The following is a 19056-nucleotide window of genomic DNA, read 5'->3' as shown; positions in this document are numbered from 1 at the left end:
CATAAATCTTTCAAATATGTCTGCAACATATATTTATCATATGTTAAAGTTAATTTTGCGATTATAATTAATTGTTATCGAATTTAGGAAAAAGGATAGAAAACGCAACCTGTATACAAAAAAGTTAGGATCGGCATTAACAATTATTATCTGTCGTATGAGTGGAAACAAACAACGTGTTATTCGCCTAATGCAGCTTTAATTAATGTTCAGTGGTTGGTGTGAGTAAATTGTACTTTTATTATCGCTACAGGTGGAGTGATCGCAGACACTTACGGTGACGTGTTCAACAGCGCCCTAATGTTCGGTGCCGGCGGTGTAGGGGCTACGTCGAACAACGGCGCCGGGGGTGGGGCGTTGCAGATCGACATTACCCATTCCACGCTTGTGGAGGGAGTCATCGAGTCGGACGGTACTAGCGGTTCAAGTACCAACATCGGCGGCGGTAGCGGTGGCGCTATACGGATCAATACGCACACGTTTGAAGGTTCCGGCACTGTGCAGGTACTGGGAGGAAGCGGTCCCTCGACCACTGGCGCAGGCGGCGGTGGCCGGATATCAGTCTACTATGAGCTGAACGAGCATTGGTTTGGCCTACTCGACGCGCGTGGTGGAATAAGCAGCTACGGGTCTGGTGGAGCTGGAACGGTGTATCTCAAGGTATTTATAATTCAAGTATATAATGGAGCCGCGTTATGGGAAGATAGGGCTTAATGCAAGTGCGTATAAGTGTCGTTAAACCAGATAAGCCTGTATCCATTCACGTGACATACCTTATTTCAGTATATAATGTTTAATGGACACATCGCTTGGAACACCTGTGTATGTTAACACATTAAGCTAGATCTACGCAAACAAAATTAGTGAGACAAATTTTCGTTACAATTGCGCACACAGAAAGTATCATTCAAGGGACTTGTTCACCATTTGCAAAATAAGAAATAAAAAACCCATTTATTAAAATGTTTTACAACATTGGGTCGTTTATGAATAATCCTTAATCGAAATATGAAAAAAATAATAAAGCGTTTTCAATTATTTTCATTGATAATATAGCAAATCTTGTGTACTACCGACATAACTTTTTAAAAGTACGCCATAAATTAAAAAGTCTGCGTGATGCATTGATTTGCTTTTGCTTCGAGAGGTTCCGGTTCGAGCCCAGGGTTGACACTTGAAAAAACTATTTTTTTGTTATTATTATAGCTTTAAACTACTAACAGTTTTACGGATTTTTTAGTCAATCAATTTGATGACATGTGTTTTAATTACTAAATTAAAAGAATAAGTTCCTACAATGTCAGCATAAGTATAATTTTACCAGGACACGACGGCGGATGCTCAAAACGAAACTCTGATCATCCACAACAACGGTCGTTCTCCACCCGCTGTCGAAATCACGGACCATACGTATGAAGCGTACAAATCAGAGGGCGGCCGAACTTGGCTCTCGGTCAGCGAGCTCATGCAGATGGATATCATCAGGGTCACCGGAGGCGCCCATCTGGCTCTGTACGATCTCCGCAATATTGGAACACGACTTGTGAATTATATTACAAAATGTGCAATCGAGTTACATCAAGTCCATTTTAGTAACTTTTTGGTCACGTCGTATTATCGACTCAATATGTACACCTAACTATTTCGGTAACCGATTCCAAAATTAAGAAAATAAAAATTGTTACACTTGTCAAAAAGTAAAATGTGTTGTTAATAACAATCGGTCACATTTGTATCAAGCGTTTAACACTTTTAGAGATATTCTGTTCACAGTGTTAACATTTAAACCAAATATGATATCAGAACCGGCACCAATGTAGACCTGCGAGGCAACCGCTTTGAAGGCGACAGTACGGGAACGCTGCACGTGGGACCCGGACAAACCGTTACGGTGCAGCACCCGGAGAACCTCGAGTTGCTCCTCAACATCTACGTGTATAAAGACGCCAAGCTCGTATTACCCGTCGACTTCATATGTCATAACGTCAAGATGTACATCTGGTGAGATCGCGTTGATATGGTCTGTTTATACTTTATAGACACATAGAACGTGTAAAACAATGGCATTACAAAAATGTGCGAGCAGTTGGTTGTAGACCAACGCTGCGGGCATTCGGTTGTAGACCAACGCAAGGCTTATATCTTCAGTGTTTTATGTTATTTTAAACCAATTTATGTCTAGTGGACTCTCCCATCCTTCTAAATTGGATCAATTTATTTCCAAAATTAGGGATGTCTAGTATATGTATTTCTATATTTAGATTATTTCTTAAAGAAATTCCTTTAAGCAAACAGCGCAGACCCAGATGAGACGCCACATCATGCGGCGTCTCATCTGGGTCTACGCTGGTTGCCAAGGCCTTTTTCTAGGCGCTAGGCATAAATGGGTTAATCATTGTGTTTTGTCCGTCCGTCCGTCCGTCTTATGTCTTTTTTTCGTGTTGTATGTCTGTCCGTTTGTAAAGTACAATTAACTGAAGTTAAATGACTTTATCACTATGTCATTTTGCGTATTAAGGTCGCATTTCATTGAAAGTGAACTCTTCTGTCAGCGTGTTTTCGACTGACACGATCATGTTAATTTTATTAAGCGATTTTCTTTTACCGTTTTCTCATGTGTTGGGATATGTGCAGAACGTTATATTCACTTGCGTTTAATTATTGACTTGCTAACACAGTAATAAATACATTTATTGTATGCAAATTAAGGTTTAAGGTCGCCGTGGTGTAATGGATATGGTGTCCGCCTAGCGACCGGGAGGTTACGGGTACGATCCCCACCGTGGGAGCGTTCTTTAGATCTCCCCCAAAGACACCAAGTACTGGTTCTAGGCCCAGGAAACGGACTCGAAAGCGTTAATATAAGCCTAAGGCTTTCGATGCAATCGAGCTAAAATAAATGGGTTTAAACTAAAATTAAGGTTGGCATTTAAAACTGTGTCTTTTTGTGTCAGAATAAATAGTCACGCAGACATAGATGTTAAATAGAATATGTGTACAATTTGTGGAGTTTTTTTTTTTCTGAGTCACATAGCGATTTGTGAATATTTGTGTGATTATGTTGTGATATACCACACCCATCGACATGATATTTTGTGAGTTTGGTTTGTCCCCAAATCCGGACACGTGAGGTTTCCTGCGGGTACTCTGGCTCCCCCCCACAGCACATTACCACACCAAAATTTGTTTCTATGTGAGCAATAATTATAAAAAGCTGGATATTGCAGCTATAACTAAAAATTCGTCCCAACTTTCGTAAATCAAGTAGGTTAATTAGGTAGGAGTGCTGCGATAGAACTTCATAAAAATTGAAATACACACATACCGTATTGTATGAACATACAATTTATGTGAATGGGATTTCTCTCTCAGGATACTCCAATCCGGTGTAAGTCAAATGCCGACAATGAAATTTAAAAAACTGCGCAATGAATATATGCAATGGGCAAGGGTATTTTATGCTTTTAAGCATACTTTTTTGTTTACATCTACGCAATTAAACTTTTAATAACATGAATATAAAATCCTTGAATCAGGGGAACCCTCGGGGTCATCGATATGACGGTGGGAGATGGGTGCAAACTGTATCTGGGCAGTACCGGAACTACCACGCGCACAGCTGTCGCCCCTGCCCCAGGGACGTTTGACATCAACCACCTAACTGTGAGCGCCGGAGGTGAGGTCACACCCACGTACGATCTCACAGGCGTCAACAACAAGATAAACATTAAGGTACGTTTTACAGGTACCTTGATGTACCGGCAATACATACTTGCATAAATCGAAATTATAAATCCGTTTAAGTATGCTACAAGCTGCGATTATTTAGTCGCTATGACTTACACGGACATTTTACTCTTTTTGCATTGACATAATTATGGTATTCGCATTGCGATCGAGCAATTATAAGTTTATATGCATTAACAATGATTTTATTAATCTAGCATTTCACAGCCTGAACACATATTGAATTTGAGAGTTCTTATAAGCGTTTTTATAGATTTACTAGTATACAAAAACTATCAGTTCCTTACATTTTCCAAATGCTTAACACAATTCATTTATTATAAAAGTGCATAACGCAATATCTGTTAGGCGGTGAAACTGCGAGTTGAAGGAGGAGGAAAAATGCACGCCACATCGGTGTTCATTCAAGCGGAACAGCTGGTTGTTGATGACCTTGGGGAGATTATTGGCGACCTTCACACAGTCGCCTGCTCCGTGGGCTCGGGAACCAACGGCAATGCGGGTTCCGGTGAGTAGCATCTCTGATCACGATTATGTTTAGAGTTGATGTTGTTTCGTTTACTAGTAATATCAAACTGCTTTTTTAATGTTTAGCTGTGGACATAATAAGGAAAGTTCCAATGCTTCCAACGAAAATAAACTATGTTAAGGGGCTTATTTACAATGGTTTCTGTCAAGGGTTTAGTTGACATTTGCTTGTGGTAAACTGCAGAAAACGAATCATCCGCATCGATGCTTAAAAACCGTTATGAATCGACCAATCCAATCCGTTCGCTTTGATTCGCATACGATTGTGTTACATTAAATATGTATATATTTGTGATATTTGTGTGTATATACTAGCAGGGATGTGTTTTATTGCAGCCACTCTTGCGGTCGGTCGGTGTGTCGAGCGAACTATTTCACATTTCTCAACCGCCTAAATCAAAACTAAAAATATGTTAAATTGATATCCAGTTGTGCATGACACATTTTTACTCTCAGTTTTATCCACATATTTATGAGTTATTTAGCTATTCCCCAAAGCAGACAATTCAGGGCGCGATTTAAGTCATGAGGCACAACCCTTTTTATTGTTTTTTTAGGTAAATAAATCTTATTTATTTACGGGAAAATGTGCAAATTGCTCCAGTGTACATATTACACAAATAAAATCACCATATAGGCGCGGGTCACGGTGGGCGCGGCGGCGGCAGTTCAAGCAACACGAAGACTGGCGCACCATATGGACTGCTGCGATATCCTACTGATCGAGGCTGCAGCGGAGGAACCTCCACTGTTTCCGGTTCCAGTAGTAAAGGCGGCCGCGGCGGCGGCACTATAAAGCTTACGGTATTGGACTTCCTGCAGAATGACGGCCTTATTGCGTGTAGCGGCGAGGCAGGGTCAGGCGCAGGGGGCGGTGGTAGTGGCGGTTCCATCTGGCTCGACGTGCACAACGTGAAGGTATGTACTACTTCTAGCACTTAATAGTATATACCATTAACACAGCATGTGTGGTTGCTCGCAGTCAAATCTAACATTTCGACAATAACAAATAATACAAATTCGGTTCTTAATAACTATTAATTCCACGCAAAATACACTTGAAAATACAATCTGAAAGAGAACTTCACATGTGCTATATGATGTATTTTGCCATAATGAATATCTACATTTATAAAAAAAATATTATTTTAAGTATTTGATGCCCTTTTTCAAAAACGTGTTACTTTGTACTTCCCCTATATTTGTAGGGCTATGGCGAGTTCCAAGTCGTAGGTGGGGACGGATCCACAAACAGCACATACAGCGGCTGCGGCGGCTCAGGTGGCCGTATCGCCATGTACTTTAACAAAAACTTTACGTTTTCCGGCTCCTGGGACGTCTATGGAGGCGACTCAGCAATAGATACGTGTGACGGCGCTTCCGGCACTGCGTATTTCTACCATAAGGGTAAAATGCTACGGTGATCAGAAAGATTGGATGTCAAATTTAGATTATATCAAAATAAATAGGGCCTAATTTTTTGTGCATTTCTACAGCGGATATATTGTCCGCCTAGCGAGCAGGTGGTCCCGGGCTAGATCGTAACTCTGTGGCCATTCTCAAGATATTTGCTTAAGACACCAAGTACTGGTACTCCCCAGGACATGGAATTGGCATGCTTTAAATTTGCCTAAGGCTATTGATGCAATCGAGCTACAATAAATGATTCAAACTATTTTTTATTTACAGCTATTTGTTATTAATGGTTGCAAGCGTTTGTTAGTGTTTCCTTTGACAATCGATATGGCAACTTATGTAAAAGTTCTAGACAATTACAACAGTGTGTGCGCAGCTGGTTTTCATAACACATTGGTGTTTGTTTCATATCTAGTGTACGACCATTCTACACTGTACATCAACAACATTGGTCGCGGACTTGCCGGGGAAAAGGGCGTTATTGCTGACTACAAGGACCTCTCCACGGACACAACTCACACGTGGTTCCTGCCAAACAGTATATACAGCTCTCATACCATTCATAAATTAAATAGTGAACCTCACTCTGTTAAAGGGGGTTTAAGGATTGTGCTTAAAGTGGCATCCCATATTAGCATATGTTGTCGGCACAGCCTAATCAGGGACGACACTTTCCGCCTACACTCGATTTTCGTTTAGAACAGACCTCCTTTAAACGACAATTTCCATAAACGCGGAAAGTGTCATCCCAGATAAGCCTATGCGGACTGCACAGGCTAATCTGGGACGACACTTTACGCGCATGCATCAAGCACAGTTTTCTCAGAATGCGACTCATATTTACATTGACATCCTAAATAATGCCGTCAAAAATGTATTATTTAAAACATATACTACTCTTCTTTGTATTACATTTCATCCATAGTCTTTACGTTACGAAATGTATCTACTAATGCGGCTTTTGCTAAACTGACATCGCCTGGTCCATGGGTCGTTTGGTCGGTCGGTCGGTCAGTCCGTCGTACTGCACATGCCCCGACCTATATGTGAGGGGGTAAACTGACAAAAAATCGCGAGGTCAACGGGTCGATCGGTTTGTCCGTCGCACTGTACATGCCCCGGCTTATATATGTGGGGGTAAACTGACATCGCCAGGTCAATGGGTTGTTCGGTTGGTCGGTCGGTCCGTTGCACTGCAGATGCCCCGGCCTATATGTGTGGGGGTAAACTGACATCACCAGGTCAATGGGTCGTTCGATTGGTCGGTCGTTTGGTCCGTCGCGCTGCACATGTCTCAAACCAGTCTTTCAGCTTTCTTCCTATCAACGTGAAACTTTACATATGTTGTTTAACAATGTTGCGCTCCTTGACTTTTGTGTGATCAATGTCGAGTAACGAATGACACAATTTTAATTTTAATTTTACTAGTTCTCAAGTTTTGCACCTTCATTAGATGAGCCCTTGCAGACGTTTTTGTCATCTTTAGTGACTCTTCTAGTAGTAGTTCGATGTTATCGCATCATTAAATGTTACCATAGCTTTTCAGTATACCATTAATTAACTTAAATAGAACGTATATACTCAATTAACAATTGCAGAATACACAACGTTGCCGTATATCACGTATATGACAGCACAACACATTGGTAGTATTGCATCATGGTGTTCAAGCGTTTATTTACAGAGAGTTTTCCTCTTTCAGCGACTGACATCTACAACTTTGACGAGCTTCAAATGTACGGTAACGCTCACTTGGCTGTCCTCACGAATCCAATAGGAACCTCGGCGAAAATCTATTTTGAAAACATGATCGGCGACCGCACTGGCGCGATTCACGTTGGTGACCAACAGGTGCTGGACCTTAAGCGCCCCCGGATTGACCTTCCGTTTAACGTGCACGTGTACCCAGGGGGTTTCCTCGGCCTTGCCCCCGATACTAGAGTCGAAAACATTGACATTTTTCTAAATGGCACTCTAGCGTACATTGAAAACCTAACTCTTCATAGCGAAGGTAACCTATGGCTGTACCAGCGAGGTCAGACTGACGACCTGGCGGCTGGGTACTACAAATTTGATTACGTTCACGTGAAAACTGGTGGCTATATTCATATGATAACCGACCCTGTAACAGAGAAAGGAATCAACTTCGACACCATTTCAACATCCATTGACGGCGGGGGCCTAATCCGCGGTACCCACATTTATTTCCGGTCTACCAACATCACGATCGACGCCGGTGGCAGCTTGAACGCCAACTATCTCGGATACAGGACGACCGATGTGGATACCAGCAAGTTTGGGGTGTACGGGAAAATCAATCCTGGTCTCGGTCACATTGGGTCAGTTTCCGCTTCCGGCGCTGGACATGGTGGGAGTGGCGGACGAGGGGAAGGTATATAGGATGACGATTTCTCTATTGTTTAAGTATAAATTCTGTTGAATATACCATTTCATGAACATTGTGTGATTTAAAATGGAAACACTATCAGATAATATATATATATATATATATTTATTTTTTACAGGCGAACTGCTTGGTGGAAAACCGTATGGAGACTTATATGAGCCGACGTTGTTCGGTTCTGCCGGTGGTGGTGCCGGTGGTGGTCGTGGCGGCGGTCGTATATGGCTGAATGTAACCGACACCATTCACATAGACGGTGTCATGTCGGCAAACGGAGACCTAGGTACAACGGTAAGCGGAAAGCTGGCGGGAGGCGGCAGCGGGGGCAGCATTTGGCTACACTGCGACACTATCACGGGGTTTGGACGGATCGAGGCATCAGGAGGAAAGGGCTCATTAAGAGTTGTCACCGAGACATATGAGGATCAAAATGTTACATCACAAGTAACAACGTATATAGCCGGTGGTGGAGGGGCTGGTGGTCGAATCGCCATGTATTTCCACAACAACATTACCTTCAGCGAGTTCCGGTACTTGACCGCAGGAGGACTACCGGGTCGCGAGTGCGATCAGTGTGAGGCGGGAGGTCCCGGGACGGCGTTCCTTTATCATATGGTAGAAGAGCATCGAACTCTCGTCATTGATAACGATGATAATCCTTTGCCTCTCGAAAAGTACGTCAACTGGGACAATGTAAACCAAGACGGTTGTCGTGCGTGGATATTGCCCATATCTGGGGAACACGCGTTTGCAACTGGCACAACGGGCAGCTACGCCTATGAATTCGAGGAGTTACAGATTTACGGTAATGGACACCTCGCAGTCATGCCTCCGGATACACTTAATGTTGACATTGGCAATGAAGATGACACAAATCTCGGCGGCGGTGTTAATAAAGCCGACTACAATGTCATCATATTTTTCAAGCACATGATCGGCGACAGAACAGGCGCCGTACACGTCGCTACCAGTCAAGCCATGGATCTGTTAACAAACATGCAGAGAGAAGAAATGGACCTGCCTTTCAATACGTACACGTACTACAACTCATACCTGGGCCTCGCTCCAATCACATTTGTGCACGGTGTTGAAATTCACCTGGCCGGCTACCTGGCGAATGTGAACAACATCACTTTGCGTCTTGGCGGGTATGTCTGGCTTAAACACGGGGGACACACAACAGGTGAGCCGGAAAGCAGCTACAAGTTCGATTATGTAAAGATCCAAGACGATTCAGTTCTCAATGCTACAACTGATCCAATCGCGGAGGAAGGCATTACGTTTTACGTTGACGGTCTGACCATTGAAGGTGGTGGTGTAATGCACGGGGCGTTCATGACAATAAATGCTCAGAATGTGACGATCGATGCCGGAGGACATCTCTCCGCTGACGGTTTGGGTTATAGGTACGGACATTCGCAGAGCTCACACGGTGCATCGTCAGTTCACGGAACAGTAAATCCTGGAGCATCATTAAGCGGCGGTGGAGGAGCAGGTCATGGCGGTTCCGGTGGAAAAGAGGACACTACCTCTGCTCGTGCAGGGTTTGCCTATGGGGATATCTACGAGCCTCAAAAGATGGGATCATCAGGTGGCGTTGGAAACAATGGCGCTAGTGGCGGCAGCGGTGGTGGCAGACTCTGGTTTAACGTCACGGATACCATCTTTATTGACGGTCTCGTGAGCGCTGACGGAGTCAATGGAGGTTCGGCTTCCGGCGGTGGTTCAGGCGGCTCCATATGGATGCATTGCAACATCTTAAAAGGATACGGACTCATTGCTGCTTATGGTGGTAATGGATCAACTTGGAGTCACGATCGAGGAAGCGGTGGAGCCGGTGGAAGAATTGCGGTGTATTTCAAGGTCAACAAGACAATGTCAGAATTTAGTTATCAGGCATACGGCGGTGCCTCCGGTGGCTCAGGCTCAGAGAACGGCGGTGCGGGAACGATATTTTTGTACCATATGATTGAGGAGCACAGGACGCTCATCATCGATAACGATGGCAGGGCCCCAAGAGACGTCTTAAACGTCATTCCCTCGTACAGCTCGTTAACCTACGACTCTTCAAGGGCGTGGATTCTACCAGAATCCGGTTACAACGAGTTCGCAAACGGCAAGTTTTCCTTCCATTTCGAAGAGCTACAAATATACGGCGACGCACACTTCGCCATTCTTCCCGAACCCGTTGGTGCGGAAGTTGACATATTCTTCCTGAACATGATCGGTGATCGCACAGGGACGTTTCACATCGGCGACAACCAAGTAATGGACTTAGAAAGGCCGGAAATAGATCTTCCGTTCAATTGTCGGGTATATGCAGGAGGCTTCATCGGTCTTGCTCCTGTCACTATCGTCCACGGCGTTACGATCTGGCTTCACGGTGAAATGAAACATGTCCAAAACCTCACCGTTCACCACGACGGTCACATATCACTTGAAGCGGGCGGGTTTACAACAGGGAGCCCGGCGGATGTCTTCAAATACAAGTGGGTGCGGATTCAAGATAACGCAACTGTCAGCATATTAATTGATCCAGTTACTGATCCAGAATCAACTTTTAACGTAGAAAATAAAATTTCCATGGAAGGCGGTTCCAATTTCGCTGTGACCAACGCGAAAATTATCGCAACTGATCTCATACTTGACTACGGCGCTTCACTGCATGCAGATTCTACCGGCTACAGAAACAATGATCCCAAAACCCAAACGGTTAACATTGGCATGGGTACCTCAAGTTCTGCTGGCTCGTCCGGTGCTGGCTACGGCGGAACTAGCGGTAAAGGAGCCGGGACAACAAAAACCGGACAGCCACACGGTCATCTTTTCCAGCCGTACCATATCGGAAGTGCCGGTGGTGGTGGCATTAACAGCGGCGGCCAAGGAGGAGGAAAGATTCAAATCGAAATTTCTAACATGCTCATGGTGGACGGTGAGATTCGAGCGGACGGTGGCGATGCTAGGAATGCATATGGGGGCGGTGGTTCTGGAGGCACGATTTTAATAAATACCTTGAAATTCCGCGGCATGGGCAATATCACAGCAAACGGTGGCGGTCGCTACGTAAACGGAGGTGGCGGAGGCGGTTCAGGTGGCCGTATCGCCCTGTACTTCCGACAAAACGTCACATACTGGGGAACATGGCAGTGTCATGGCGGCTACTCAACAGGTAACGCAGAACCTGGTGGTCCTGGGCCCGTCTTTATGTATAGTGTCGAGGAAGAGCACAGCACAATCTACGTGAACAACGATAATCTGCAGACACCTACCGAAGTAAACCTCATCCGAAATTATCTGGATATCAGCGAGGACAGATTCAAAGCCTGGATAATGCCCGAGTCGTCCGACCATCGCCTAGCTGGAAGGGTCTCCAATTACAGCTTTGATGAGCTGCAGATCTTCGGAAACGCGCATCTCGCAATTTTACCGACACCGTTTGTGAATGGATGTAATATCCATTTCTTGCACATGATCGGCGATAGGTCTGGCTTTATTCACATTGGGCCCTATCAAATCATGGACCTTAACCGACAGTTCATCGACACACCGTTCAGCTCCTACGTTTATGATGGGGGATATCTCGGCCTCGCCCCGGACACCTTCCTAGAAAGCGTGTTCGCTCATATCGAAGGAACTGTAGACCACATTCACAATCTGACCCTGATTCAGGGTGGTGGCCTTAGACTATTCAAGACCGGGTCAACGAACCGACTTAGTCCACTGACATACAAAATTCTTGGTTTGACCGTAATAAAAGCGGAATCCTACATTAACTGCTCGAATCCCAATGCTGACGCTGATTCCTACGAACTGACATTTGGTTGGGTTATTGTCGAGGGTGGCGGACTTATCAAGGGAGGCAACCTCCACATTATGGCCACTGACTTCACCATAGACGATGGCGGCGAAGTAGATGTTAGTAACGGTGGTTATAGGCCAAATAGCGGACCAGGTAAATAAATGTGAAACCATGTCTACATATAACATATATGTTATACAATTGTTTTTGAAATAGTTCAGTGTCAAAAAAATGTGTGCGTGAAATAAATTGCATACATGAATTCATCAAAAATTAAATGAGTTAAATTATTTCATTGAATGCCAAAAAGCTGTTTGATACACATTTACGTGTTTATTGCTAATTCGTTCTACTATATTTTCTTAAACGAGCGACACGTTGTAAACTCTTTTCTATTTTATCATGTGTATTGTACTATTTCAGGGGTTGGTTTGGCGACAAGCGGCGCCTCGCACGGCGGACTGGGAGGCAGAGGTGGATGTGACGGTTACACCACGTGTCGTTTGCATCGAAACAGACCATATGGGGACCTATACAGGCCCTCCGAGCATGGTTCTGGAGGCACGCAAACCAACGGCGGAACAGGTACGTTATGGTTACCTTGACTTATGGCAATATATTTTGTTTTGCCTCACAATTATTGAATTTGTAGTCGTGCTCGAATCATGTGGTTGGTTTAAATAGCTTCTCATTGATGGTATCAGTATCAGCAGTTGCATGACATGCTTTAATTGTGTTGTTTCGATGCAGGTTCTCCTCTGAATTTGGTGTGTTGTAACCCCCTTTAGAAACATGTAACAGTTATCTCCCTTTCTGAGAAGTTGTCTGCAAGATTGGTTTAGGTTGGGAAAAACAATCCTCTGATCATTGTCAAGTTGGTCAAAGAATTGTGTATCGTGTTATTTCTTTAAATTTGACCCAGCATGTGTAGAAATTTAACAAGGTATATACATTTCCAGAAAGGAAATTTATTTCTGCGTTGAATAAGACCGGGTTCATGAAAATCGCTGCAAAATTGATGAAGTAATGGCTGTTTAAAGCGATGCACCCTGTTTTCGGGTGATTTCGAGTTGAATACCTTGTTATATATATATTTGATAGTGATTTTTTTTCCAGAAAAGTTGATTTGTTGTTATAATATGATAATGTATCATTCAAAATGATGTTTTCACTAATTAATATCATAGCCACAGGCTAACCACCTTTGGTGCCTTTTAACAGTTTATTACAAAAATCATTAATAGATAGTATACTATCAGTACACATAAACAAACATACATATTTACCCACATTTTGCCCACATAAAGGAGCTAAAAAAGTGCTTCTGAGCTTGCTCTTGGACAAGGAAATGACCCAAAGGTGGGGCAAACCTTTCTTTACCAGATAATTGGCCATTCCTGCAGAACAACTGCAAGCTGTTCTTCCGGAAGCTGGATTCTTAGCCCCATCAAGTATCAACAAAGCTTGCATTGGGCCACACACAGTTATTTACTATTATATTTCAATTAAAAAGATCTAAGCTTGAATACTTTATGTTAAAATATGTTATTTAAATATATGTTACCCAGGTGGTGGCATATTGCACATGGAAGTACGCCACACCCTGGCAGTGGATGGCTACATCAAGGCCAACAGCTACCACACCCAGTCCAATGCCAATGCAGCCTCAGGGGGTAGTGCTGGTAGCATTCTATTGGAAACACACAACTTTACAGGTATACATATTATAGTGGTGTTTGTCATTCTGTAAATGTGTCTAATTGGATCATGACATATAGTGATATTAGGATGTTAAGAAATGTATTCTCTACGGAACCAGTTTGCATGCTTATGTTAAAATATAGATGTACACTGTATACAAATTAGAAGAGGGACTGAAAATAATCCATTATCATAAATAGCCCATGTCAGCTGTGTAGGGAATCACGGGAATGTTATTTTTAATGACACACTCTTCAACTAAGTTATTACACCCAAGGATATATAGTAGTCAGAAATATCGAAAGAACAAACATGTTTGAAATGCTAGTTTATCACTTGTACAGATGCCAATCAGGATCATGCCGCTTTAGACTTAATCTCCTGTTAAAATACATGAGTATAAAAAAGAGTGGATTTTTTAAAGTGTGTTTATTTTCTCATATTGCTCATTACAGGCAGCCACACAGGTCATATCCAGGCTCTTGGTGGGTCAGGAGACATTTCCCATGGAGGAGGTGGTGGTTCAGGTGGTAGGATTGCCCTGTACCATCAACGCCATGAGACCATACCGCTGTACCGCGGGTATTTTGATGTGTATGGTGGTCCTCCTGGGACAAATGCTGAGGCTGGATCATCTGGGACGGCTTACGTACAGGATCATGAACGAAATTACAAGTTAGAAGCTTTGGTCAACTTCTGTATTTTTTAGGGACAGCAGTTTAAATTGAAAAGTTGTTGTTGTTTTTTTGTAGTTGCAATACATTTACTGTCTTAAACGCAGGAAGGTGCCCAACAGAATTTTTTTTTAAGTTTAAAAAGTTAAGTTTTTATGGTCCCCAAAATTTATTTTGGGGGGAGCATATAGTCGCCGCTTCGTCTGTCCGTGCGTGTGTGTGTGTCTGTCTGTCCGTCCGTGCACATTTTTTGTCCGGGCTATTTCTCAGCAACTAATGACCGGAATTCACTGAAACTTTATGGGAAGCTTCACTACCAAGAGAAGATGTGCATATTATCAGTGGGTTCTGGTCGGATTATTTTTCACAGAGCTATGGCCCTTTGAAATTTTCTATAAAAAAATTCTTGTCCCCCCCCAACTACTGTGCCCTCAAGACATTTCCTTTTATCTGAATATATAGTGCAATATTGTGACCAAAAAAAACTTTGGGGAGCATCACCCGTCTCCGACGGTTTCTTGTTTCAAATGTTCTCAGTTGCATAAATGCTGACATTATTCTTTTGTATTGTTGTTTAATCTGTGTTCCAGAAATTTACAATTACAATTTAAAGTTATAATTTGATAATTAAGATGAGGACTCAAAATGCACTTTACTTTAAGAACTTCCACAGAAGGCTCAACATTCTCTTTAGCTAACTTTGTTTCACTTTGACAAATTCAGCTTTATTTGGCTTTTTTATGTCCCCCACTATAGTAGTGGAGGACATATTGTTTTTGCACTGTCTGTTGGTCTGTTGGTCTGTCTGTTGGTCTGTCTGTTGGTCTGTTTGCGCCAACTTTAACATTTTGCAAAAACTTTTGCTATATTGAAGATAGCAACTTCATATTTGGCATGCATGTGTATCTCATAAAGCTGCACATTTTGAGTGGTGAAAGGTCAAGGTCAAGGTCATCCTTCAAGGTCAGAGGTCAAATATATGTGGCCAAAATCGCTAATTTTATGAATACTTTTGCAATATTGAAGATAGCAACTTGATATTTGGCATGCATGTGTATCTCTTGGAGCTGCACATTTTGAGTGGTGAAAGGTCAAGGTCATCCTTCAAGGTCAGAGGTCAAATATATGTGGCCCAAATCGCTTATTTTATAAATACTTTTGCAATATTGAAGATAGCAACTTGATATTTGGCATGCATGTGCATCTCATGGAGCTGCACATTTTTAGTGGTGAAAGGTCAAGGTCAAGGTCATCCTTCAAGGTCAGATGTCTAATATATGTGGCCCAAATCGCTTATTTTATGAATACTTTTGCAATATTGAAGATAGCAACTTGATATTTGGCATGCATGTGTATCTCATGGAGCTGCACATTTTGAGTGGTGAAAGGTCAAGGTCATCCTTCACAAGGTCAAGGTCATCCTTCAAGGTCAAACATCATATAGGGGGACATTGTGTTTTTTTTATATTTATTTCTTTTAAATCAGAATCATTCAATTAGAAGCCTTTTTCTAATTATGCAAATTAAAGCCATTACTTTTAAAATCAATGTAATAATCACTTGTTTCTGTCGTCTCATAGAATGCTGCTGGTGGACAACAATGGTCAACATCAGATAGCTGAGGACACAGCTGTATGGAATGAGGGCTACAGGATTGACCTGGCCTCTTCAAGTGCTTCATACAGCAAGGTCACCTCCTACACAACCACAGATGGACATAAGGTTTGTTATAGTGTAAACAAAATATTTCAAAAATGAGCAGGAAACTTATGTATTTATATAGAAATCAGAATTTAATTACATTGATTTAAGTTTCTTTCTTGATGAACATATTATTATCAGCTAAGCATTAAACTTAAGTATTGCTTATAGAAATCAGTAAAAATTGACCTAAATTTAATAGCATACATTAATTTAAGTTTTGTTCTTGGTTAACACCACTATAAAGTGTACAAACCTTTAAACTTATTTTACATTTGCCCAATGGTCTTAATATTCTGCTATGTTAAACTTGGGGACAAAGTTACACTTTTATACATGTCTACTGTGTTTTTTAGCTCACCTGAGCAAAACGTGCTCATGACGAGCTTTTGTGATTGCCTTTTGTCCGTCGTCAGTTGTTTGTCGTCCGTCGTGCGCCGTCAACATTTGCCTTGTTAACACTCTAGAGGCCACATTTATTGTCCAATCTTCATGAAATTTGGTAAGAAGATTGGTCTCAATGATATCTTGGATGAGTTTGAAAATGGTTACGTTTGCTTGAAAAACATGGCTGCCAAGGGGCGGGGCATTTTTCCTGATATGGCTATATATGGCTATAGTAAAATCTTGTTAACACTCTAGAGGCCACATTTATTGTCTGGTCTTCATGAAACTTGGTCAATCCCAATAATATCTTGGACGAGTTCGAAAATGATGCCCGTTGGTAGAAAAACATGGCCGCCAGGGGGCGGAGCATTTTTCCTTATATGGCTATAGTAAAACCTTGTTAACACTCTAGAGGCCACATTTATTTTCCCATCTTTATGAATCTTGGCCAGAAGATTTGTCCCAATCATATCGTGGATGAGTTTGAAAATGGTTTTGGTTTCTTTAAAAACATGGCCACCAGGGGACGGGGCATTTTTCCTTATAAGGCTATATATGGCTTTCGTAAAACCTTGTAACACTCTAGAGGCCACATTTATTGTCCAATCTTCATGAACTTTGATAAGAAGATTGGTCTCAATGATATCTTGGATAAGTTCGAAAATGGTTACATTTGCTTGAAAAACATGGCTGCCAAGGGGCGGGGCATTTTTCCTTATATGGCTATATATGGCTAGTGTAAATCTTGTTAACACTCTAGAGGCCACATTTATTGTCTGATCTTCATGAAACTTGGTCAGAAGATTCATCCCAATAATAGCTTGGACAAGATCGAAAATGATGCCGTTTGGTTGAAAAACATGGTTACAGGGGCGGGACATTTTCCTTATATGGCTATAGTTGTTAACACTCTAGAGGTCACATTTATTTTCTGATCATCATGAAACTTGGTCAGAAGATTTGTCCCAATAATATCTTGGATAAGTTCGAAAATGGTTATGTTTGCTTTAAACACCAGAGAAGCAGTATAAAAGGGCCACAAACACACAAAATGTCTACTTTTCAGTTGAACACTGGTGTGTAAACAGCAGAAAACAAAACTGATTATTTTCATAATATTTAAGTTTGTATTTAATATTTTCTAATGAAATTTGGCATACATATACTTTAGTATACAAACAATATGTATGTGTTATTTGGTGGTTGAAAGTTATATAGTTATTGACTTACAGAAAAAATTGTTTGTTGTCAGCTTGAAATTCAAATTTCCCTGTTAATGCTAAGCACCGCCCACTAGAAAGGTTATGAACTTCTCTCAGCCAATAGCTAGCGAATGACTCAAATCAAGTTTCAGGTAAATACAGATGCAATGCTATTCCAAATGGCTGTCTGCTCAAATACGTGTTTCTATTTATAAACACTCTGATGTTAGCAGTGAATCACTAGCAGATAAACCCAGCCTACTAGTTAATGCAGGTTAACATTTTACCACCGCAAAATCAAGCAGTTCAGATCCGGCTTTTAAAAACATGGCCACAAGGGGCGGGGCATTTTTACTTATATGACTATATATGGCTTTAGTAAAACCTTGTTTACACTCTAGAGGCCACATTTATTGTCCAATCTTCATGAAATTTGGTCAGAAGATTGTTCTCAATGATATCTTAAATGAGTTCGAAAATGGTCATGTTTGCTTGAAAAACATGGCTGCCAAGGGGCGGGGCATTTTTTCTAATATGGCTATAGTAAAATCTTGTTAACACTCTAGCACTTGTTAACACTCCACATTTATTTTCCAATCTTCATGTCAGATTATTTGTCCTAATAATATCTTGTTATCTCGGGTGAATGACTTTGGGCCTTTCAGGCCCTCTTGATTAAATTTTCTCCTTAAGAAGCATATGTCCTAAAAAGCAAGTATAAGATAGATGCAGATTTTTGAAGTAAAGTGCTGAATTAAAAAACTAAACAAACTTATAGATAAAATATAGAAAATTTATTTTATGCTTTCCGGTGGTTTAAAGAGAAATATAAGTGAATTAAAACTGATAATTTCACTGTTTCAAACAGTGAAAATTAACAGTATAAATTATTGATAATTTTCACTGTTTACTGTGAAATGAGGTCATTTTTTTGAAGAAATGATGTCATTATCCCAGCAAAATTCTTAAGTTATACAGCGCCCTCACACTACTTTGGGGGAAGGGGTCGGCAGCCCTTAGGAGGGGGAATTTTTTGTAAATGGGGGAATTTTTCTAACAAAAAAACCAAGTTTAACTGTTATAAACATATATTTCTATATATGCGACTGTCTATATAGGACAGAAAGGTGGACTTTTACTCAATCTTTATAACAGTAATCTTATCTAAAAGTCCACCATTATGTTCTTTTTGTTCCTAAAACAAGCTAGTGCTGTGTCCATTTGCATGCAAAGTCTGTCATAAACCAAAGATCGCGCCCATGATATATCCAGCGTGTGATATAAAATGTCAGGTTATTCATGCATGTTTATGTATGCATTAGCATAGATTGGCAATCACAAAACACGCTATTTACCTACCTTATTGAAGTATGTGTTATATCAATATGTTATTCATTGGTCAGGGATTTCAATAGATTTTACAAACCAAGAGTCAATGACCCCTGGACTGAAATTTTGAGGAGTCAAATTGAAAAATGCTGGGGTCAATTTAGAAGC

The 19056-nt window shown here is 41.5% G+C and overlaps 1 protein-coding gene across 1 annotated transcript in view; it reads left to right on the top strand.

Moving 5' to 3' along the window:
- The window catches only part of LOC127867991 (uncharacterized), a 151994-nt gene that overhangs the window by 40318 nt on the left and 92620 nt on the right, over positions 1-19056 (top strand). Inside the window, exons 19-32 of the mRNA XM_052409574.1 lie at positions 254-660; positions 1325-1512; positions 1804-2001; positions 3537-3732; positions 4096-4255; positions 4913-5193; positions 5484-5682; positions 6107-6229; positions 7394-8083; positions 8217-12047; positions 12318-12479; positions 13463-13609; positions 14051-14270; positions 15850-15991. Coding sequence (XP_052265534.1) covers positions 254-660; positions 1325-1512; positions 1804-2001; positions 3537-3732; positions 4096-4255; positions 4913-5193; positions 5484-5682; positions 6107-6229; positions 7394-8083; positions 8217-12047; positions 12318-12479; positions 13463-13609; positions 14051-14270; positions 15850-15991 — 6944 coding nt within the window. The remainder of the gene's footprint in view (positions 1-253; positions 661-1324; positions 1513-1803; positions 2002-3536; positions 3733-4095; positions 4256-4912; positions 5194-5483; positions 5683-6106; positions 6230-7393; positions 8084-8216; positions 12048-12317; positions 12480-13462; positions 13610-14050; positions 14271-15849; positions 15992-19056) is intronic.

Source organism: Dreissena polymorpha, chromosome 1 (assembly GCF_020536995.1).
Source record: "Dreissena polymorpha isolate Duluth1 chromosome 1, UMN_Dpol_1.0, whole genome shotgun sequence".
Lineage (NCBI taxonomy): Eukaryota > Metazoa > Mollusca > Bivalvia > Myida > Dreissenidae > Dreissena > Dreissena polymorpha.
The sequence above is the reverse complement of the archived record's forward strand: the minus strand, read 5'-3'. Positions and strand labels throughout refer to the sequence as shown.